This window comes from Salmo salar, chromosome 16, assembly GCF_965601325.2.
Source record: "Salmo salar chromosome 16, fSalSal1, whole genome shotgun sequence".
NCBI lineage: Eukaryota > Metazoa > Chordata > Actinopteri > Salmoniformes > Salmonidae > Salmo > Salmo salar.
Window position 1 is genome coordinate 16,875,964 of NC_138306.1, and position 24,985 is coordinate 16,900,948.

At 43.5% G+C, this 24,985-nt stretch overlaps 1 protein-coding gene across 3 annotated transcripts in view; it reads right to left on the bottom strand.

Moving 5' to 3' along the window:
* LOC106573269 (UPF0606 protein KIAA1549) overlaps positions 1–24,985 on the bottom strand; it is an 87,478-nt gene that overhangs the window by 32,687 nt on the left and 29,806 nt on the right. For 2 of the 3 annotated variants that reach the window (XM_082962580.1, XM_045697018.2), the window contains exons 3-6: positions 6,520–8,820; positions 6,188–6,276; positions 4,572–4,731; positions 4,304–4,434 (exon numbers count right to left, since the gene is read on the bottom strand). In XM_082962580.1, coding sequence (XP_082818706.1) covers positions 4,304–4,434; positions 4,572–4,731; positions 6,188–6,276; positions 6,520–8,820 — 2,681 coding nt within the window. The remainder of the gene's footprint in view (positions 1–4,303; positions 4,435–4,571; positions 4,732–6,187; positions 6,277–6,519; positions 8,821–24,985) is intronic. The other variant, XM_082962579.1, reaches the window with a different exon arrangement.

The following is a 24,985-nucleotide window of genomic DNA, read 5'->3' on the forward strand; positions in this document are numbered from 1 at the left end:
CCATGGCCAGGTTTGTGTTATTCCCTCATTAGTTAATTTACAAGTAAGCAGATAAAAGGTCAAGAGTTGATTTCAAGTGTGACATTTGCATTTGGAATGTGTTGCTGTTAACCCTCAATATGAAGTCCCAAGAGCTGTCACTGCCAGTGAAGCAAGCCATCCCTCCAGGAGGTAGGTGTATCTGGGTCAAAGTCAACAATCAAGAGAAGACTTCACCAGAGTAAATACTGACGGTTTACCACAAGATGTAAACCATTAGTAAGCCTAAAAAACAGGAAGACCAGATTAGAGTTTGCCATAAAACATCTAAAAAAAGCCTGTACAGTTCTGGAACAACATCCTATGGACAGATGAGACAAAGATCAACTTGTACCAGAATGATGGGAAGAGAAGAGTATGGAGAAGAACTGCTCATAATCCGAAGCATACCACCTCATCTGTGAAGCATGGTGGAGGTAGAGTTATGGCGTGGGCATGTATGGCTGCCAATGGAGCTGGTTCCCTTGTATATATTGACGGTGTGACTGCTGACAAAAGCAGCATGATGGATTTTGAAGTGTTTAGGGCTATATTATCTGCTCAAATTGAGCCAAATGCTTAAAAACTCATTGGACGGTGCTTCACAGTGCAGATGGACAGTGACCGAAGCATACTGTGAAAGCAACCCAATACTTTTTTAAGGCAAAGAAGTGGAATGTTCTGCAATGGCCAAGTCAATCACCTGACCAGAATCCAATTGAGCATGCATTTCACTTGCTGAAGGCAGCTGCAGTAAAGGCCTGGCATCTTTTACCAGATCTAATGTGTTTTATTCTCCAACATTCATTTCAAATTTCCACAAACTTCAAAGAGTTTCCATTGAAATGGCATCAATAATATGCATATCCTTGCTTCAGGTCCTGAGCGACAGGCAGTTATTTTAGGCAAAAATGTAAAAAATGGGTCCGATCCTTAAGAGGTTATTAAAAAGGGGGAGACCAAATATAAAAAGTGCTGTACCGTTCACCCGATTTGGATGTAAATACCCTCAAATTAAAGCTTAAAGTCTACACTTTATTGAATTCATTCAACTCCAATATGCAGTGGTAGACAGCTAAATTAAGAATAACTTGGTCAATGTCCAAATATTTATGGAACTGACTAAGTATTCAGAGCCTTTGCTATGAGACTGAAATTAGAGACTTGATTGGAGTCCACCTGTGGTAAATTAAATTGATTGGACATGATTTGGAAAGGCACACACCTGTCTATATAAGGTCCCACAGTTGACCTGTGCATGTCAGAGCAAACACCAAGCCATGAGGTCAAAGGAATTGTCCGTAGAGCTCTGAGACAGGATTGTGTCGAGGCACAGATCTGGAGAAGGGTAGCAAAACATTTCTACAGCATTGAACGTCCCCAAGACCACAGTGGCCTCCACCATCCTTAAATGAAGTTTGTTTGGAACCACCAAGAGCTGGCCGCCCGGCCAAACTGAGCAATTGGAGGAGAAGGGCCTTGGTCAGGGAGGTGACCAAGAACCCGATTGTCACTCTGAGAGAGCTGAAGAGTTCCTCTGTGGAGATGGGAGAACCTTCCAGAAGGACAACCATCCTTGCAGCACTCCACCAATCAGGCCTTTATGGTAGACTGGTCTGACGGAAGCCACTCCTCAGTAAAAAGCACATGACTGCCCGCTTGGAGTTTGCCATAAGGCACCTAAAGGACTCTATATATGGGCAATTCCCCCCACCCACAACTTGTCACCTGAAAGCATTTATTTTTTTTTTTTTACATTTGAAGAGGTTGGGCAAAGGCTAAAATTGGGGTTGAGAGTTACCCTTTAACGTAATTTCAGTGAAATGACATGGAAACAATGTTGACTCAACCAGTGTGAATATACAGCAGAAGAGCTTGGGTCAGTTTGATCTCATTTCATTTGCGGAATTGAAATAGAAAGGGAATTGAAAATTAAATGACCAGGCATAATTAAAATGGTATTCTCCAGATATGAATTTAATATCCAGTCTAAACCGTTAATTTACTGAGTATGAAACCTACAGTTGAAGTAGGAAGTTTACATACACTTAGGTTGGAATCATTAAAACTAGTTTTTCAACCACTCCACAAATTTCTTGTTCACAAATTATAGTTTTGAAGTCAGTTAGGACATCTACTTTGTGCATGACACAAGTCATTTTTCCAACAATTGTTTACAGACAGATTATTTCACTTATAATTCACTGTATCACAATTCCAGTGGGTCAGAAGTTTACATACACTAAGTTGACTGTGCCTTTAAACAGCTTGGAAAATCACTGAAAATTATGTCATGGGATTAGAAGCTTATGATATGCTAATTGACATCATTTGAGTCAATTGGAGCTGTACCTGTGGACGTATTTCAAGGCCTACCTTCAAACTTGCTTGACATCATGGGAAAATCAAAAGAAATCAGCCAAGACCCCAGAACAAAAATTGTAGACCTCCACAAGTCTGGTTCACCCTTGGGAGCAATTTCCAAATGCCTGAAGGTACCACGTTCATCTGTACAAACAATAGTACGCAAGTATAAACAGCATGGGACCACGCAGCCATCATACCACTCAGGAAGGAGACGCGTTCTGTCTCCTAGAGATGAACGTACTTTGGTGCGAAAAGTGCAAATCAATCCCAGAACAACAGCAAAAGGACCTTGTGAAGATGCTGGAGGAAACAGGTACAAAAGTATCTATATCCACAGTAAAACAAATCCTATATCGACATAACTTGAAAGGCCGCTCAGCAAGGAAGAAGCCACTGCTCCAAAACCGCCATAAAAAAGCCAGACTACGGTTTGCAACTGCACATGGGGACAAAGATAGTACTTTTTGGAGAAATGTCCCCTGGTCTGATGAAACAAAAATAGAACTGTTTGGCCATAATGACCAACAATATGTTTGGAGGAAAAAGGGGGAGGCTTGCAAGCCGAAGAACACCATCCCAACCGTGAAACACGGGGGTGGCAGCATCATGTTGTGGGGGCGCTTTGCTGCCGGAGAGATTGGTGCACTTCACAAAATAGATGGCATCATGAGGAAAGAAAATTATGTGGATATATTGAAGCAACATCTCAAGACATCTGTCAGGAAGTTAAAGCTTGGTCACAAATGGATCTTCCAAATGAACAATGACCCCAAGCATACTTCCAAAGTTGTGGAAAATGGCTTAAGGACAACAAAGTCAAGGTATTGAGTGGCCCTCACAAAGCCCTGACCTCAATCCTATAGAAAATGTGTGGGCAGAACTGAAAAAGTGTGTGCAAGCAAACCTGACTCAGTTACACCAGCTCTGTCAGGATGAATGGGCCAAAATTCACCCAACTTATTGTGGGAAGCTTGTGGAAGGCTACCTGAAATGTTTGACCCAAGTTAAACAATTTTAAAGGCAATGCTACCAAATACTAATTCAGTGTATGTAAACGTCTGACCCACTGGGAATGTGATGAAAGAAATAAAAGCTGAAATAAATCATTCTCTACTATTATCCTGAAATTTCACCTTCTTAAAATAAAGTGGAGATCCTAACTGACCTAAGACAGGACATTTTTACTAGGATTAAATGTCAGTAATTGTGAAAAACTGAGTTTAAATGTACTTGGCTAAGGTGTATGTAAACTTACGACTTCAACTGTATGTATGAAAATGTTCCATACCCTTTTGGTTTGCTACATTCAAGAACGGCAAACTCGAACAGCGAAATAAGCACTTTCTCAAGCATCTGAATACTTTAATAGTGGACAACCTTTATTGAATCAAACCTGATTCAATAAACCAAAGCTGGTAATTTTGGTCTTGAATAAGTGGCCACTGATGTAAAGACTTGTGTGCTGGAGACTGAGACCAACACTTAGGTTGTGTTATTGCAGCACACACAGTCACGCAACCATACATTTCAACCATTACTCCCTGTTGCTTCACAAGCTTTAACAATTGTAATATAAAAGTCAAGCAGCTCCTGCCTCTCTTTCTCTCTCCAATCCGAAGCAAGCCACTGCAGCTGCAATCTGTGTACTGCTGGTGCAACAATCGTTAGAGGCAGTCCTAGTCTATGTTCGTCGAAGTCAGCAAACAAGCACCGCCAATTAAGACTGCAGTCTAGTTCCTGACAGAAATGGGTTGCGATTAGGGATGATTCCAGACGATCAGTGCCAAGGCGTTGGGCTCTAGGATTGAAAACCCTGGAAGGAGTAAGTGACTGCTAATGAAAACAGAGCATTAGAAGAAGCTCTACTCTGTTCTAGTTGACTGAAGTGCTACACTGTATCCAGTCAGTCTCCACTTACATCCACAGTGAAGTTAGTGGACTCCTGCGAGCGCCGACACACTTCGGCGTACGCCATGGTCAGGCCTTTCTCAATGCGCTCGCTGAAGTTGCAGACGCGCACGTCAATGTGCCTGGGCACAAACTGCAGCACTGGATGGGAAACAGAAGAGAAGAGTTAAGTCTATATTCAGACACACACTAACAACATAGTACATACTGGGAATGCACTATTCAAATCTTCATTTCAAAAGGAGCTTGTATAGTTCGATACCAAACAATGCTCTTACCTGAGTGGACCTGGTATTGGTGGTCTGGTACCTTCCAGTAGTGTGAGATGGACAGGAAGTGTCGACTTGACCGGCGCAGGGCGTTGATGACTGATATGGCTGTGTACACCACAGGACCAGACACAGCCCGGAACACGAAGTCTGGAGGATTCTTAGCAACCTTTACCAAGACACAGAAAAGAAACACAATTATCATTTCTCTTCCTAGCAAGAGTTATTTTAATGTTTAGATGTATTCTTTCAATTCAACTCAGTCTTTCTTTTTGTCTTACTTTCAACTTCTACCATCCGCCAAGTGCAGCTGAATATCTCTTATTCAGTTCTGGCACCATGAACTACGAGGTACTGTATGTGTATGCACACTACCGTCTCCTTTTGCACTGTACAGCATTTAAACCGTTAAAAGGTAGAGACAGTGTCTTAAGGTCACTGCCTCTCTGCTGGGCCATGAAGTGTTGGGTGTGCAGTTAGTCATTAGTGTGGTTTGTTTATCAAAGAGCCTGGAGATTAAGAGTCCACAGGAAGTGGGCTGTCCTTCCTGGTGCGTCCCATCCCTATACCCCCACACACATGACTTGGGCCATTACACAACACAACAGCCTCATACTCACTGCTGCAGCTCCCTATCGCTTGATGAAACTCAGAGCATGTTGCAGCTGTTAGGCGGTTTCTTAGGGAGCCTGTGCTTTATAATGTAAAGCTAACAACAGCGCCAGCACTTTGAGGTTAGCCCTAGTTGTCATGTCAGACCGAGATTATGGGCTCATTTATATACAGTGCCTTCGGAAAGAATTAAGACCCCTTGACTTTTTCCACATTTTGTTACATTACAGCCTTATTCTAAAATTGATTGACTAAATAAAACTATTTCCTCAGCAAACTACACACAATACCCCATAACGACAAAGTGAAAACAGGGTTTTAATTTTTTTTTACAAATGTATTAAAAACAGAAATACCTTATTTACATAAGTATTCAGACCGTTTGCTATGAGACTCGAAATTGAGCTCAGGTGACCTGTTTCCATTGAGCATCCTTGAGATGTTTCTACAACTTGATTGGAGGCCACCTGTGGTAAATTCAATTGATTGGACATGATTTGGATAGGCACACAGCTGTCTATATATTGGTTGTCAGTGCAAAATCCAAGCCATGAGGTTGAAGGAATTGTCCGTAGAGTTCCGAGACAAGATTGTGTCGAGGCATAGATCTGGGGAACGGTAGCCAAAAAATTCTGCAGCATTGAAAGTCCTTCAAAACACAGTGGCCTCCATCATTCTTAAATGGAAGAAGTTTGGAACCACCGAGACTCTTCCTAGAGCTGGCTGCCCGGCCAAACTGAGCAATCGGGGGAGAAGGGCCTTGGTCAGGGAGGTGACCAAGAACCCGATGGTCACGCTAACAGAGCTCCAAAGTTCCTCTGTGGAGATGGGAGAACCTTCCAGAAGTCCACCTTCTCTGCAGCACTCCAACAATCAGGCTTTTATGGTAGAGTGGCCAGACGGAAGCCACTCCTCAGTAAAAGGCACATGACAGCCCGCTCGGAGTCTGCCAAAAGTATTGAAGTGAAGAATAAACCCCAATAAAAAAATGCCCCTGCTGCATAATAATGTACCTGCAGTTCAACTGACTTATTGAATTCAGTCTTCAGGACATCTCGGACTTGGGATTTGGCATATCCAACAGTGGCCCCGGCCGGAAAATCTGCATAGGAAGATGGAAGCACACACAGGTAGTAAATCTCATTATCAGATCATTATCTCACATTATCTCATCTCTCATTGATAAATGCTGTTATAGATTCATTTAGTGGACAATATTGTCAAAACATTACATCACAAACCATGACTTTCATACTAAAAGGGAAAGAATAAGACAGAGTTGTTGATTATATATTAGTAACATTGAAAACGTATGCTAACACGACAAAGAGGTAATACAACTTACCGACTTTAACAAAGTACACAGGCTTGGTGACGTCACAGAGGTACTGGCGACCTATGGTTGTAGGCAGGCTCTTAGTATTAGTTAGGAGGGTGGTGGTAGTGGTGGTTGTAGAGGCCTCAGTGGTGATGCTGGTAGTAGTAGTGGTGGCATGATCAGTTGTGGCGATGTCTACACCGCTAACTGTAGTCTGGCTGTCGTTGGTCACTGCTGTGACAGGACTATCAGTATCAATGCCTTGGTCAGCCATGACTGACACCGGGGGGATGGTGGTGACATTGGTGGCTGGTTCTGTCGGGCCTGAGGTGACATTGGGGGGTAATTCTGTCTGGCCGGGAAATGGGGAGAAGGCGATAGAGGTGGTCACCACAGGAGTTACGAGAGAGGTGCTGAGGAGGGCCGTCTCTGTGGCGGAGGGAGAGACGTACCACAGGATGTCTGTCTCCGAGGCAGTAGCACTAGGCTGCACTGACACTAAGACAGAGCTGTTGTCCAGTCCGACACTGTAGGTGGCCACAGGGCTCGTCCATTCACCGGACACCTGACCAGTGACACCCCACAGGGAGGACGAGAGGTCCATGGAGGGGGTTGGCGCTACTGAAGCCTCCAGGAACGGCACTGAGACATTCAGCGGAGTCATCTCCGTAGTGTCTGCTGTGGTCGTATTCAGAGGCTCTGAGCTGGAGATATCAGCGGAGGACTCTTCGAGCCAGGTAGTGTTGTCAGAAGGCTGGACCTCCACTCCATCCACTCCATAGAAGGCTGTGAGCATGTGGCTGAGGTCCACAGTGAAGGTGCTGGTGGCCACGATGTGCGTGGTGCTGATGGACATCAGGGAGAAATGCCTGGAGGTGGTGGTCACATTAGTGCCCCTGTGTTCTTCTGAGTCATCCTTGGTCAGCTGGATGGTGTAGTACTCCAGGCTGTTCATGTCTGGTAGGAGAAGGTCTGTTGGTTCAACCATAAAGGTATCTTTCCAGTCAACATCTGAACCTCCTAGTACATCACCTTGAGGTGTTGGTATTTGTGTTGAGGCTAGCGTGGTGTGACTGGGAGAGGGATGGATGGAGAGAGGAACGGACGTGGGGGCCACACTTCCAACGCTAGAGCTGTAAGCCGCTGTTGTGAGACTAGGTGAAGACGTCATGTGACGCATCGAGGAGAAGGACACGCCGACCCTGGAGGGGAATGAGGTGTCGTAGCTTTCCGCGTTGGAGTCCTCCAGGTCGTACATGTCCGTGGGCAGGTTGGTGACCAGGGAGAAGTCGTCCCTTTCCAAGCCCATGTAGGACGCGGTCTCCGGGTAGTCTCCAGAGCCCCAATCCACCACCATGGTGTTGGTGGGGAAGAAGTCCTCAGGAGGGACCATGGTGGCCTCGGACGAGGAGGATGTGGTGTGAGGGTTCAGAAAAGGCACGTAGCTGGGAGCCAGCTGCATCTCAGGTGATGGTTTCGGGAGCATGTGGATATCTTGAGCAGCATCGTCCTTCTGCATGAGCTCACTGCTGGGGCGAAGGTGATCCAGATAGATTAACCTACTTGAGGGATCAAGGGGCAGTTTGGGATCCAGCAAGAGATCGCCTAAGCTCTGGGACATGTCTGGATTAGGTTTAGACTCTGGCCTGGCTTGGTCTGACATGGCTTCTACATCTACCAGATCGTCAACAGGCAGTCTAGGCTGGTCGAGGGGTCCAACAGGAAGTGATGTCATAAATGCAGGAGTTGTCTGTTTTGAAGTGTCTTGCTGGTTGCTGGGGGATAATAATGGAGGTTCATCTGGAGCTCTCTCATTAGAGTTTGGGACAATGAACTGTACCAATGTAGTCCAACTGGTGGCTGTAGAGAAGTTCAAGGGTGTTGTGGATTTGGTGGACTGTGGTCCGAGAGGTTTCTGTTGTGGTACTGTAACAAGGGTTGGAGAGAAAATTGCCATGGTTGAGTTAGGACCATAGAGCTTCAGATCCCTTGAGAGTCTGGTAGGGCCTTTAGGTTGTTGCTGAAGGCCAACCACAGGCTCTGAGGAGCTGAAAGTGGGAGTGAAGAGAGGGTCTGGACCAATGGGGAGGGGATCTCTAGAAGTCAATGATTTGGAGTTTTGAGAAGCTGAAATACCCCATTGAGTAAGTGTTAGTGTAGATTCAGGTGGTAGGTGACCAGGTGAAGGGAGAGCTGTAGTTGTAGTGTCGTCTGGGTGCTCAGAGGCCTCAGTGTGTGAAACGAATAAGGCTGAGGGTGATTCAGTCCAGCTTGATGCTTCTTCCTGAAACTTATCCAACACGGTGGGATCCAACGAAGAACAGTCTACTGAAAAATAAACAACATCAAACATGAACATTGATAATGGCAAATTATAGATCAGATAAGTTATCTGTAGAAAACTGAGTAGCCTATCTAAGACTGCACTGAAATAAAGCACTGTGGAAAATAGTGTGCTCTTCAAATTGACTAAGAGATCAATATGATCTCATTCGCATTGAAGACTTGTTGTTGATATACAGTGAAGCTTTTTCATTTCATTTTCTTGCTCAGTGAGTTTTGGCAACAACAACCTTTGGAAATGACCAGGAAGGAAGCCATCCATCACTCTTCAGAGAACAAAGTAGGCTATAAATGTTGAACAAAATTGCAGGATCAAATCAAACAACACTGGATAAAGTCAACCGATTTAGCCTAGTGACTCAAAGGGGAAAAGCTGTGGGGGTATTTCCACACAGGCATATAATTATAGACATTTCCTACATCACATCAATAGGACTCAAATATGTTCTGCCAGGCTCTTTAGCCTTAATTAGTAGGCTACTTTTCTCCATAGAATAAACATTGATCTGTGACTGTCAATAAATAACATACAAATTAATGAGAAATCATGAATGGTCCAAAGGACATAATACAGGATTACCATTTATCATCGGATGGCTCCATATGGGCCTAACCTGATCCTCACCTCTGGAGCAAAGGTTATGGGATGATTATTGGATGCTAAAGGTACAAAATTGAGGCCTATTCTTCATCTGTCGTGGTCAGGGTTGGGGAGTAGGCTTAACCAATTACATATAATCTGATTACAAAAAAACTAAGTTACTTTACCAGCAAACAATATTGTAATCAGATTAAAGACACTTTTGAAAAACGAAATGATTACTTCTTGGATTACTTTTAAATTCAGAAAGGATGTGTGCTGAGAAAAAAATACATTATGACACCTTTCTGTTTTCTCAATGACATTCAATTCAGTATTGGTAAAAAGGTGCAAGTTTAAGTGTGTTCCAGCTGAGCGAGTCTGACCACATGTCAGAGACCACTATGATGACACACCAAATGGGTTTGATGGATCCTTTTTGTCTTCTTCTAATGCCTCTTAAGGGGAAAGTAATTCCAAAGTTACTGAAAGTAATCAGATTACATAACTGAGTTTGGGTAATCCAAAAGTTACATTACTGATAAGGACTATGCTACAATTTTAGACAGGTAACTAACTAGCAGCTGTAACGTAATAAAAGTAATGAAATCCACACTAAAACGTCAACTTAAACCTGATGACGGCCTAATTTGAGTAGGCCAGTCTATGTGCAAAAAGACTCCAACCAACAACGTTACATAAAATGTACAATACCACTAATAGGCTGCGACATTGTGCACTTCTACAAAATCACTACAGTGCCTTAGGCATCAGGCTAATCACTAGTCTAACTAATGCAGTACCATTTGCCAAAGTGGCTGTAAAATGGAAAACATCTATTCAGAACCACAGAACACTGTTACAGTCCAGTGTGACTGGATGCACACAACAATGACAAAAAAAAAGTTATCCGCAGAACCCTCATGGAACAGCTTTAGCGTGATCCACAGCAGTGAATAAACGGGTTAGGCTATCTCACAGTGCACATTTTGTGATGGTGTACTATAATTTCATTTGTGTGTATGATAATACATTTTGTTTGTATAGCCTAATTAATGTTGTGTGTGGATGAGGATATATGGGGTCCATATGTTCCATAGTAACAACCTCAGGTCATTCTAGTTTAAGGGTCCAAAGTGAGCTACTTACTGAAGCACACTAGTCGGAACAACTAGCTAGTTACCATAACATTTTCTGGTGCTTGACCTTCGTATGTCCCTATTCTCCCTCATCACAAGCAATTGTATATTTTATTCAAAAGCCATCACAAACCTACAAGGACTAATTCTAGTCATTTTGTAGAGTGGGGTTTTGTTGGGCACTGAAGTGCTGTAATGGATAATATGTCTTCGCTGATGCAATGAGTATGCTTCTGACTAACTTGCCAGACTAGAGAGTGCTAGAGAGTGCCAACAGCCTTTATTCAGTAATTTGCTTCTTGCGTAACTTAAGCATCATGCACGATTTAATTGGGAACTGCCATGATTACACAAGTCACAGTCAAATACACGTGTGTGTGACGTGTGTTTTGTGTGTGTGTGCTTGTGTTCCGGGGCAGGATCTGTGTGTGAGCTGCCGGGAAGCCATGGGTGCCACGCTACAACACTTTGAATAATTCATAGTAGTGGGCCTTCAAATCGGGTTCCAAAGAGCTGTATCAGTTTGCCTAGTTTATATTCTAAAACGTGTTCTATAAATTTTCCATTAGAATCGCGCTTAAAGTCCAAACAGAGGCTTGTGATGTTGAATCAGGGAACTTTGAGAACCAGAAATCTGTATTACCCTGCAATCAGACGAGAGGTGTACTGTATGTCATCACAGTTAGACTACTAGGCAGATCAGACAGCTGAGTTGAGCTGGTCTCCTAATGGTAACTGAGATGGTATCTTGAAGAAAGTAGATTGTCAACATGAACCTTCTGGAGGAATACTGTGTGTGTGAGTATCAGGTTTTGTTTACACTGAGGTGAACTCATGGCAGGTAACCAACAGGAAGCTGCTGAGGGGTGAACGGCTCATAATAATATCCAGAACGGAGCGGAATGGAACAGCATCAAACACCTAGAAACCATGTGTTTGATGTATTTGATACCATTCCACTCAACCGCTCCAGCTATTACCATGAGCCCGTTCTCCCCAATTAAGGTACCACCAACCTCCTGTGCAGGTAACGTGTCCCTCGAGCAACATGGTGACTGCCTGGCTCTGTGAAGAATGTGAGATGGTAGACATTCTGGAACTGTCTGTGGTAAACCCGGCTGAAATCCACTTCAAATATCCGCTTTCAGAAAGTGTAGCCTTAGCTTATTCGCAAGAGATCTTATTGATTTTATGGGAGAGATAGAGAAACGTTGAGTTGTCCACAGTTTCATTTGAGAGGACTCGGGAGAGGACGCAATAAAGAAAGCAAAGTACGTTAGAAAAAGGGTCCGACTTTCTGTAATTCTTCTGTAACGTAGGCACATCTAATGTAAACTTAACAGTGATCTTCATCTATTCTGTTGGGTGTTAAAGCAGTGAAGTGAGCTTGATCGGGCTATGGGCTTCAGTATGTCGTGCTACTGTAAATGTTTTATACTGTCTGTGTGACTCATGCTTGAGAGTACATTAGAGGAACTTCAGAGTTCAGACCCTGACTAGGCATCGCTAGCAGCACAAGCCACAACCAGACTCATCATATGGAGTGACTCAGCAACTGTCTGCCATGTCTCTGCTCTCTGTACGAGCTCTCTACACATCAAAACAACCACAGTACCAGATGACATCTATTTATACAAAAGAAAGATAGAGGAAAACTCTTAAACGCACACATCATCATCATACAACCCAAACTACCGAGAACCAGTGAGAGATCCAGCCAAATAACCACAGCTGCTCAGACATCTAGACTGGCTATGATGCATCTGAACTTTGTTTGTGGAGATGAACTTGAACTCAATCAAGGTGCTCTTTTGGATCTTTGTTTTCCTTCATTGCTCACATTCAGTCAATATGGTAGATCTAGACAGTGGCTGGCTCCCCTAAGAGGAAAACTTGCTAAATGCTATCCTATGGTTCTGTAACAATGACGCTGGGAGTCGGGAAGGAAGTACAGGGAGTGTATTTAATAAATAAATACAGACATCGAACACAGAGTCAATAACGCCTTGGGAAAGAACCAAAGGGAGTGACACATATAGGGAAGGTAATCAGGCAGGTGATTGAGTCCAGGTGAGTCTGATGAGGTGCTGATGCGCATGATGATGGTGACAGGTGTGCATAAAAATGAGCGGCCTGACGACCTCGAGCGCCGGACAGGGAGTATAGGTGACAGGAAACCCTCCCTGACGCGTGGCTCCAGGCGCAGGACGCCGACCAGAGGGACGATCCCGGGGACCAGGAGCGGGCCGATCGCTTCTGCTGAGGCATGGGAATCTGACGAGCTGGCTGAGGTGCAGGAGCCTGACGAGCCGGCTGAGGCATGGGGAGCCTGCTGAGGTGCAGGAGCCTGACGAGCCGGCTGAGGCATGGGGAGCCTGCTGAGGCGTGGGAACCTGACGAGCCGGCTGAGGCATGGGGAGCCTGCTGAGGCGTGGGAACCTGACAAGCCGGTTGAGGTGCAGGAGCCTGACGAGCCGGCTGAGGCATGGGGAGCCTGCTGAGCCAACCGAGTCTTGAGAACTTGATGAGCCAGCTGAGGCACGGGAGCTTGACGAGCTAGCTGAGGCATCCTCGGTATAGTCGGCAACGGACGCTTGACAGGGCAACCTGGTCTTGTAAACCTGACGAGCCGGCTGAGGCATGGAAGCCTGACGAGGCAGCTGAGGCATCCACGGTTGCTCCACTAGTAGCACCCGGACCCGACATCACCTACACTAACAAAAAAAATGTACAAAAAAATTGGCATGCATCTATGCACTTAAATAGCGAATGGAGGACACTTTTCCCACAGTTCATTTTCATGCCAGCCAGGTAGGCTATACTCCTGTTGTAAAGTGAAGCAATGTGCTTAATATTAGGAAAGTTGAGAAATAAATATTGTAGGCCTAGCCTCTAGAAAGCCGATGGGATCCTCCTCTTTTTAACAGAGGCCATCAAAACTCTGTTAACTTGCATAGCCTATAAAAATGTTGCACAACATGAGCTCATAGGCTTTCATTAAGTTTTGTGATTTGATTGCATTTGCATTGATGTCAGAGTGATTATTTGTATTTGTATTTATTATGGATCCCCATAATAAATGGCAGCAGCTACTCTTCCTGAGGTCCAGCAAAATTAAGGCAGTTTCTACAATTTTAAAATAATTACAATACATACACAGATTTCACAACACACTGTGTGCCCTCAAGCCCCTTCTCCACCACTACCACATATCTACATTACTAAATCCATGTGTATGTATAGTGCGTATGTTATCGTATGTGTGTGGTGTGTGTGTGTGTGTGTGTGTGTGTGCATGCATGTGTCTGTGCCAATGTTTGTGTTGCTTCACAGTCCCCGCTGTTCCATAAGGTGTTTGTTTTTTAAATCTAATTTTACTGCTTGCGTCAGTTACTTGATGCGGAATAGAGTTCCATGTAGTCATGGCTCTATGTAGTACTGTGTACCTCCCATAGTCTGTTCTGGACTTGGGGACTGTGAAGAGACCTCTTGTGGGGTATGCAGGGGTGTCCGAGCTGTGTGCCAGTAGTTTAGACAGACAGCTCGGTGCATTCAACATGTCAATACCTCTCATAAATAAAAGTAGTGATGAAGTCAATCTCTCCTCCACTTTCAGCCAGGAGAGATTGACATGCATATTATTAATATTAGCTCTCTGTGTACATCCAAGGGCCAGCCATGCTGCCCTGTTCTGAGCCAATTGCAATTTTCCTAAGTCCTTTTTTGTGGCACCTGACCACATGACTGAACAGTAGTCAAGGTGCGACAAAACTAGGGCCTGTAGGACCTGCTTTGTTGATAGTGTTGTTAAGAAGGCAGAGCATCGCTTAATTATAGACAGACTTCTCCCCCATCTTAGCTACTACTGCATCAATATGTTTTGACCATGACAGTTTACAATCTAGTGTTACTCCAAGCAGTTTAGTCATCTCAACTTGCTCAATTTCCACATTATTTATTAGATGATTTAGTTGAGGTTTAGGGTTTAGTGGGTGTTTTGTTCCAAATACAATGCTTTTAGTTTTAGAAATATTTAGGGCTAACTTATTCCTTGCCACCCACTCTGAAACTAACTGCAGCTCTTTGTTGAGTGTTGCAGTCATTTCAGACGTTGTAGTAGCTGATGTGTATAGTGTTGAGACATCTGCATACATAGAAACTCTGGCTTTACTCAAAGTCATTGGCATGTCGTTAGGAAAAAAGCAAGGGGCCTAAACAGCTACCCTGGGGAATCCATGATTCTAACTGGATTATATTTGATAAGCTTCCATTAAAGAACACCCTCTGTGTTCTGTTAGACAAGTAAGTCTTTATCCACATTATAGCAGGGGGTGTAAAGCCATAACACAAGTTTTTCCAGCAGTATACTATGATCAATATTGTCAAAAGCTGCACTGAAGTCTAACAAGACAGCCTCCACAATCATTTTATCAACAATTTCTCTCAGCCAATCATCAGTCATTTTATGCATGTGCTGTGCTTGTTGAGTGTCCTTCCCTAAAAGCATGGTGAAATTCTGTTGTCAATTTGTTTACTGCAAAATAGCATTGTATCTGGTCAAACACAATTTTTTCCAGAAGTTTACTTAGGGTTGGTAACAGGCTGATTGGTCGGCTATTTGAGCCAGTAAAAGGGGCTTTACTATTCTTGGGTAGCGGAATTACTTTAGCTTCCCTCCAGGCCTGAGGGCACACGCTCTCTAGTAGGCTTAAATTGAAGATGTGGCAAATAGGAGTGGCAATATCATCTGCTATTATCCTCAGTAGAGGGACAATAGAGTGCTGAGTACCAGGCACTTAGCAAGTTTGGTAGGCTACTAATGACCATCAGCAGCATCAGAGCTCAGTTTTGGAGAAGCCTTGTTACTGTGACTAAATGGTCACGTGTAATTTGACTGCGGTCATGACTCGTAACCGCCGGTGTGGCAGCTCTAATCAGGCCAACATGTTCCTTTTTCTTGGGTGTCCTGAAAGTGAGTAGTGTCTCCACTGCCAGTGCCTGGATATTCCAGAGCGTACACTAGCTAGCTAACTTCCACACGGCATGCAGCGTCACGGGGCGCACCAAGTGTTTGAACCCCAACAGCTGGGTAACACTCCTCCACACCTCCCTCCTTTTCATGACCATTAGTAGCACACAAACAGAGAGAGAGAGATAGATATACACTGCTCAAAAAAATAAAGGGAACACTAAAATAACACATCCTAGATCTGAATGAATGAAATAATGTTATTAAATACTTTTTTCTTTACATAGTTGAATGTGCTGACAACAAAATCACAGAAAAATAATCAATGGAAATCCAATTTATCAACCCATGGAGGTCTGGATTTGGAGTCACACTCAAAATTAAAGTGGAAAACCACACTACAGGCTGATCCAACTTTGATGTAATGACCTTAAAACAAGTCAAAATGAGGCTCAGAAGTGTGTGTGGCCTCCACGTACCTGTATGACCTCCCTACAACGCCTGGGCATGCTCCTGATGAGGTGGCGGATGGTCTCCTGAGGGATCTCCTCCCAGACCTGGACTAAAGCATCCGCCAACTCCTGGACAGTCTGTGGTGCAACGTGGCGTTGGTGGATGGAGCGAGACATGATGTCCCAGATGTGCTCAATTGGATTCAGGTCTGGGGAACGGGCGGGCCAGTCCATAGCATCAATGCCTTCCTCTTGCAGGAACTACTGACACACTCCAGCCACATGAGGTCTAGCATTGTCTTGCATTAGGAGGAACCCAGGGCCAACCGCACCAGCATATGGTCTCACAAGGGGTCTGAGGATCTCATCTCGGTACCTAATGGCAGTCAGGCTACCTCTGGCGAGCACATGGAGGGCTGTGCGGCCCCCCAAAGAAATGCCACCCCACACCATGACTGACCCACCGCCAAACCGGCCATGCTGGAGGATGTTGCAGGCAGCAGAACGTTCTCCACGGCGTCTCCAGACTCTGTCACGTCTGTCACATGTGCTCAGTGTGAACCTGCTTTCATCTGTGAAGAGCACAGGGCGCCAGTGGCGAATTTGCCAATCTTGGTGTTCTCTGGTAAATGTCAAACGTCCTGCACGGTGTGGGGCTGTAAGCACAACCCCCACCTGTGGACATCGGGCCCTCATACCACCCTCATGGAGTCTGTTTCTGACCATTTGAGCAGACACATGCACATTTGTGGCCTGCTGGAGGTCATTTTGCAGGGCTCTGGCAGTGCTTCTCCTGCTCCTCCTTGCACAAAGGCGGAGGTAGCGGTCATGCTGCTGGGTTGTTGCCCTCCTACGGCCTCCTCCACGTCTCCTGATGTACTGGCCTGTCTCCTGGTAGCGCCTCCATGCTTTGGACACTACGCTGACAGACACAGCAAACCTTCTTGCCACAGCTCGCATTGATGTGCCATCCTGGATGAGCTGCACTACCTGAGCCACTTGTGTGGGTTGTAGACTCCGTCTCATGCTACCACTAGAGCGAAAGCACTGCCAGCATTCAAAAGTGACCAAAACATCAGCCAGGAAGCATAGGAACTGAGAAGTGGTCTGTGGTCACCACCTGCAGAACCACTCCTTAACCTGTTAGGGCTAGGGGGCAGTATTGACACGGCTGGATAAAAAACGTACCCGATTTAAGCTGGTTACTACTCCTGCCCAGTAACTAGAATATGCATATAATTATTGGCTTTGGATAGAAAACACCCTAAAGTTTCTAAAACAGTTTGAATGGTGTCTGTGAGTATAACATAACTCATATGGCAGGCCAAAACCTGAGAAGATTCCATGCAGGAAGTGGCCTGTCTGACAATTTCTTGCCCTTCTTGATTATCTCTATCCATTACAGAGGATCTCTGCTGTTACGTGACACTTCCTACGGCTCCCATGGGCTCTCAGAAGGCGGCAAAAAGCTGAATCGTGGCTTTGCAGGCTCTGGCTGAAAAAAAGTAGCGCGTTTGGGTAGTGGCTGGTTACAGTACTGTGAGACTCAGGCGCGTGCCCGCGTCGACCCCATGCCTTGTTTTCTTTCGTCTGTTTACCTAAACGCAGATTCCCGGTCGGAATATTAACGCTTTTTTTACGAGAAAAATGGCATAAAAATGGATTTTAAACAGCGGTTGACATGCTTCGAAGTACGGTAATGGAATATTTAGAATTTTTTTGTCACGAATTGCGACATGCTCGTGACCCTTATTTACACTTAGGATAGTGTCTTGAACGCACGAACAAAACGCCGCTATTTGGATATAACGATGGATTATTTTGGACCAAACCAACATTTGTTATTGAAGTAGCAGTCCTGGGAGTGCATTCTGACGAAGAACACCAAAGGTAATCAAACTTTTGTAATAGTAAATCGGAGTTTGGTCAGGGCTAAACTTGGTGGGTGTCTAAATAGCTAGCCATGATGGCTGGGCTATGTACTCAGAATATTGCAAAATGTGCTTTCACCGAAAAGCTATTTTAAAATCGGACACCTCGATTGCACAAAGGAGTTCTGTATCTATAATTCTTAAAATAATTGTTATGTTTTTTGTGAACGTTTATCGTGAGTAATTTAGTAAATTCACCGGAGGTTTGCGGGGGGTATGCTAGTTCTGAACGTCACATGCTAATGTAAAAAGCTGGTTTTTGATATAAATATGAACTTGATTGAACAAAACATGCATGTATTGTATAACATAATGTCCTAGGTGTGTCATCTGATGAAGATCATCAAAGGTTAGTGCTGCATTTAGCTGTCTTCTGGGTTTTTGTGACATTATATGCTAGCTTGAAAAATGGGTGTCTGATTATTTCTGGCTGGGTACTCTGCTTAGATGGTGTATCAATACACCCAGTCACTACAAAGATACAGGTGTCCTTCCTAACTATGTTGCCAGAGAGGTTAATTGGGGGTGTCTTGCTAATTGCCTATAATTTCCACCTGTTGTCTATTCCATTTGCACAACAGCATGTGAAATTTATTGTCAATCAGTGTTGCTTCCTAAGTGGACAGTTTGATTTCACAGAAGTGTGATTGACTTGGAGTTACATTGTGTTGTTTAAGTGTTTGTGTTCCCTTTATTTTTTGAGCAGTATAGATAGATATAGAGATAGATATCTATCTATCTATCTATATATCTATATCTATCGAGAGAGAGCGAGATCTTCTGCACAGATTCTCCCAGACCTGGGCCCTGACAGTAAAACTCAGTAAGACCAAAACAATGATGTTTCAAAAAAGGTCCAGTCGCCAGGACCACAAATACAAATTCCATCTAGACACCGTTGCCCTAGAGCACACAAAAAACTATACATAACTTGGCCTAAACATCAGAGCCACAGGTAACTTCCACAAAGCTGTGAACAATCTGAGAGACAAGGCAAGAAGGGCATTCTATGCCATCAAAAGGAACATATAATTCGACATACCAATTAGGATCTGGTTAAAAATAGTTGAATCAGTTATATAACCCATTGCCCTTCATGGTTGTAAGGTCTGGGGTCCGCTCACCAACCAAGAATTCACCAAAAATGGGACAAACACCAAATTGAGACTCTGCATGCAGAATTCTGCAAAAATATCCTCCTTGTACAACGTAGAACACCAAATAATGCATGCAGAGCAGAATTAGGCCGATACCCGCTAATTATCAAAATCCAGAAAAGAGACGTTAAATTCTACAACCACCTAAAAGGAACCGATTCCCAAACCTTCCATAACAAAGCCATCACCTACAGAGTGATGAACCTGGAGAAGTGTCCCCTAAGCAAGCTGGTCCTGGGGCTCTGTTCACAAACACGCCCCAGGACAGCAACACAATTAGACCCAACCAAATCATGAGAAAACAAAAAGATAATTACTTGACACATTGGAAAGAATTAACAAAAAAACTGAGCAAACTAGAATGCTCTTTGGCCCTAAACAGAGAGTACACAACACTGTAACTAACCCAAACTTAAGGAAAGCTTTGACTATGTACAAACTCAGTGAGCATAGCCTTGCTATTGAGAAAGGCCGCCGTAGAGACACCTCCCTCTCTCTCTCTCTGCTTAATACTGGGTCTGAGAGGAAGCTACTAGCTACAGAAGCATCCTTCATTAGACAGAAACATTGTTACTTCTTAGTGTCTAGGCCTACAGTGCCTTCAGAAAGTATTCACACCCCTTGACTTTTTCCACATTTTGTTGTGTTACAGCCTGAATTTAAAATTGATTAAATTGAGATTTTGCATCACTGGCCAACACACAATACCAAAGTTGAATGTTGTTGAAATTTATTGAAATGTATTAAAAATGTATTAAAAATTAAAAGCTGAAATGTCCCTTTTGTTATGGCAAGCCTTTTATTTTATGAATTTATTTCAACTTTATTCAACCAGGGAGGCTAGTTGAGAACAAGTTCTCATTTACAACTGCAACCTGGCCAAGATAAAGCAAAGCAGTGCGACACAAACAACAACCCAGAGTTACACATGGAATAAACAAACATACAGTCAATAACACAATAGAGAAAAAAAGTCTATATACAGTCTGTGCAAATGAGGCAAGATAAGGGAGGTAAGGCAATAAATAGGCCACAGTGGCAAAATAATTACAATTTAGCAATTAAGCACTGGAGTGATAGATGTGCAGAAGATGAATGTGCAAGTAGAGATACTGGGGTGCAAAGGAGCAAGATAAATAAATACAGTATGGGGATGAGGTAGTTGGATGGGCTATTTACAGATGGGCTATGTACAGGTGCAGTGGTCTGTGAGCTGCTCTGACAGCTGGTTCTTAAAGTTAGTGAGGGAGATATGAGTCTCCAGCTTCAGTGATTTTTGCAATTCGTTCCAGTCATTGGCAGCAGAGAACTGGAAGGAAAGGTGGCCAAAGGAGGAATTGGCTTTGGGGGTGACCATTGAAATATACCTGCTGGAGTGCGTGCTACGGGTGGTGCTGCTATGGTGACCAGTGAGCTGAGATAAGGCGAGGCTTTACCTAGCAAAGACTTATAGATGACCTGGAGCCAGTGGGTTAGGAGACGAATATGAAGCGAGGGCCAGCCAACGAGAGTATACAGGTTGCAGTGGTGGGTAGTATATGGGGCTTTGGTGACAAAACGGATGGCACTGTGATAGACTACATCCAATTTGCTGAGTAGAGTGTTGGAGGCTATTTTGTAAATGACATCGCCGAAGTCAAGGATCGGCAGGATAGTCAGTTTTACGAGGGTATGTTTGGCAGCATGAGTGAAGGAGGCCTTGTTGCGAAATAGGAAGCTGATTCTAGATTTAATTTTGGATTGGAGATGCTTAATGTGAGTCTGGAAGGAGTTTACAGTCTAACCAGACACCTAGGTATTTGTAGTTGTCCACGTATTCTAAGTCAGAGCCATCCAGAGTAGTGATGCTGGACGGGCGAGTAGGTCCGGGCAGCGATCGGTTGAAAAGCATGCGTTTAGTTTCACTTGCATTTAAGAGCAGTTGGGAGGCCACGGAAGGAGAGTTGTATGGCATTGAAGCTCATCTGGAGGTTAGTTAACAGTGTCCAAAGAAGGGCCAGAAGTATACAGAATGGTGTCGTCTGCATAGAGGTGGATCAGAGAATCACCAGCAGCAAGAGCGACATCATTGATGTATACAGAGAAAAGAGTTGGCCTGAGAATTGAACCCTGTGGCACCCCCATAGACTGCCAGAGGTCCGGACAACAAGCCCCCCAATTTGACACACTGAACTCTGTCTGAGAAGAAGTTGGTGAACCAGGCGAGGCAGTCATTTGAGAAACCAAGGCTGTTGAGTCTGCCGATAAGAATGTGGTGATTGACAGAGTCGAAAGCCTTGGCCAGGTCGATGAATACAGCTGCACAGTATTGTCTCTTATCGATGGCGGTTATGATATCGTTTAGGACCTTGAGCGTGGCTGAGGTGCACCCATGACCAGCTCGGAGACCAGATTGCATAGCGGAGAAGGTACGGTGGGATTCGAAATGGTCGGTGATCTGTTTGTTAACTTGGTTTTCGAAGACCTTAGAAAGGCAGGGTAGTATAGGTATAGCTCTGTAGCAGTTTGTGTCTAGAGTGTCTCCCACTTTGAAGAGGGGGATGACCGCGTCAGCTTTCCAATCTTTGGGGATCTCAGACGATACGAAAGAGAGGTTGAACAGGCTAGTAATAGGGGTTGCAACAATTTTGGCTCATAATTTTAGAAAGAGAGGGTCCAGGTTGTCTAGCCCTGCTGATTTGTTGGGGTCCAGATTTTGCAGCTCTTTCAGAACATCAGCCATCTGGATTTGGGTGGAGAAATGGGGGAGGCTTGGGCAAGTTGCTGTGGGGGGTGCAGGGCTGTTGACTAGGGTAGGTGTGGCCAGGTGGAAAGCATGGCCAGCCGTAGAAAAATGCTTATAGAAATTCTCAATTATTGTGGATTTATCGGTGGTGACAGTGTTTCCTAGCCTCAGTGCTGTGGGCAGCTGGGAGGAGGTGCTCTTACTCTCCATGGACTTTACAGTGTCCCAGAACTTTTTGGAGTTTGTGCTGCAGGATGCAAATTTCTGTTTGAAAAAGCTAGCCTTTGCTTTCCTAACTGCCTGTGTATATTGGTTCCTAACTTCCCTGAAAAGTTGCATATGGCGGGGGCTATTTGATGCTTATGCCATATACATTAAGGAGAAAAGATTTGCTTAACAAGTCGCATAATAATTTGCATGGACTCTTGTGTGCAATAATTGTCTTTAACATGATTTTTGAATGACTACCTCATCTCTTTACACCACTCATATAACTATCTGTAAGGTCCCTCACTCGAGCAGCAAATTTCAAACACAGGTTCAACCACCAAGACCAGGGAGGTTTGCCAATGCCTCACAAAGAAGGGCACCTATTGGTAGATAAGACAATAAAAAGCAGACGTTGAATATCCCTTTGAGGGTGTTATTAATTAAGTTATTAATTACATTTTAGATGGTGTATCAATACACCCAGTCACTACAAAGATACAGGCGTCCTTCCTAACTATGTTGCCGGATTTCACCATGGTGACTTTAAAACAGTTACAGAGTTTAATAACTGTGATAGGAGAAAACTGAGGATGGATCAACAACATTGTAGTTACTCCACAATACTAACTTAAATGACAGAGTGAAAAGAAGGATGCCTGTACAGAATACAAATATTCCAAAACATGCATCCTGTTCGCAATAAAACAAAAATAAATGTGTCAAAGAAATGTACTTTGTCTTGAATACAAATACAACACATCACTGGGTACCACTCTTCATATTTTCAAGAATGGTGGTGGCTGCATCATGTTATGGGTATGTTTGTCATAAAAATAAATGGAATAGAGCTAAGCACAAGAAACATCCTTGAGGAAAACCTGGTTCAGTCTGCTTTCCAACAGACACAGGGAGACAAATTCACCTTTCAGCAGAACAATAACCTAAAACAAGGTCAAATATACACTGGAGTTGTTTACCAAGAAGACATTTAATGTTCCTGAGTGTCCTAGCTACAGTTTTGACTTAAATCTGCTTGAAAATGTAAAATCTTTCTAGCAGAGCTTGAAGAATTAAAAAAAGCATAATCTGCAAATATTGTACAATCCAGGTGTGCAAAGCTCTTCGAGATTTACCCAGAAAGACTCACACCTGTAATCATTGCCAAAGGTGATTCTAACATGTATTGACTCAAGGGGGTTGAATACTTATGTAATCAAAATATTAGTATTTATTTTTAAAATGATATATATATATATATATATATTCTTTTTTTACAAATGTTAGACTTGACAAAAAGACAACATTCAAGTATTTTGTGTAGCTTGTTGACAAAAAACGACAATTAAATACATTTTAATCCCACCTTGTAACAATTGGGGTTTTTTTAAGTCAAAAGGAGTGAATACTTTCTGAAGGTGCTGCACATGTTTTTCTATGGTTTAATTTCCCATCTTCAAATAGACTAGAGGGTAGTAAGAGTACAGAAACTAACAGAAAAATGGACTTAATGAATAACTGAAATAGCCCAGCAAACAACTGAATTATGATTTTGCTGATGTTAATAATTAACAAATCAATGTTTTACCCACTGAGCAAAAACGGGTTGAATCAACGTTGTTTCCATGTCATTTCAACCCCAAAAATCTATGTGATGACGTTGAATCAACGTGGAAAAGTAATTGTATTTGCAAAAATGTATCAACGTAAAATTAATCAACATTTAGTGTTTTCTTCACCCAACTTTTAACCTAAATCCAGTGACATGGGGATTTTTTTGGTTGTTGATTTCAAGTTGGATTCACATTAGTTGACAACTCAACCAAATGTAAATCAAAACTAGACGTTGAACTGACATCTGTGCCCAGTGTGTAATTTGACCGAGGTCAACGCAACAGCCAGCAGACGGACAGGTGACTTGGGTTGACATTACAGTAGGTACGACTGGACAAAGGGTTGCAGGACAGAGTACCGCTGCCACCTGCTTGCTGAAACACGAGCGTTTTGCGCACCACTGGGTTTCATCAATTTAACAGGCATGGAACGCACGGAGATACCTTCAAATATCCCATCATCGTAGCACAAATGTCAAGTGCGTGAACTGGCAAGAGAAGTGTGCCATAGGACAAAAAAATAGGCCTAGTCATGCTCTCAAAAGTAACATTTGATAAAGAAGTGTCCTGATTTTATCAAAATACGACATAAACGATGCCAATGTTTCTTTGTGTAACTTGTGGTTCAATTAGCATAATATTCAAACGGAAGGTCAACAAGGAATGTGGACTATTATACTGTACAATCTCATGGTTACTGTTTGGCTAAATTATATTGATGAGTAATCAAATCAAATAATTTCCCATTTTATTCCTTCATTAAAAGAAAATAACACTGAAATAAGCCCTGGTTTCATTAAAGACTGACAGCATTCTTGAATTAATGTGGTGGGAGGTTAATTCATTCCTTACATGAAAAATCCCCTAATAATGAGATTCCTGCTGCACGTGATGGGGCCTTGAGGTGTCTCATTTGCATCAACACACAACATCTACATACTGGCACAAACTGTCTTCATAACAAATATTGGTCTGCCTCCTCACTCCTTCTAAAGACTTTGTGGATGAAAGAGTAGCTGAGTTGATCATAACGTCTACTAGCAACACAGGTCCATTCATATGACAGAATCACTCAATCAGTTTGAGCATCGGAGTAGCTGGCAGGTGGCCTGCACAACAGGAGGATTATCAGTGCTGCCAATGGCTGATCCTACCATTTCTTGTCATCCTAATAACATAACAAGCGATACACATAGCCAGAGCGAGAGAGAGAGAGAGAGAAAAGTGGGACACAAAATGGGACAAACACCCAATTGAGACTCTGCATGCAGAATTCTGCTAAAATATACTTTATTTACAACACAAAACCCCAAACAATGCAGAGCAGAATTATGACTATACCTGCTAGTTATCAACATCCAGAAAATATCTGTTCAA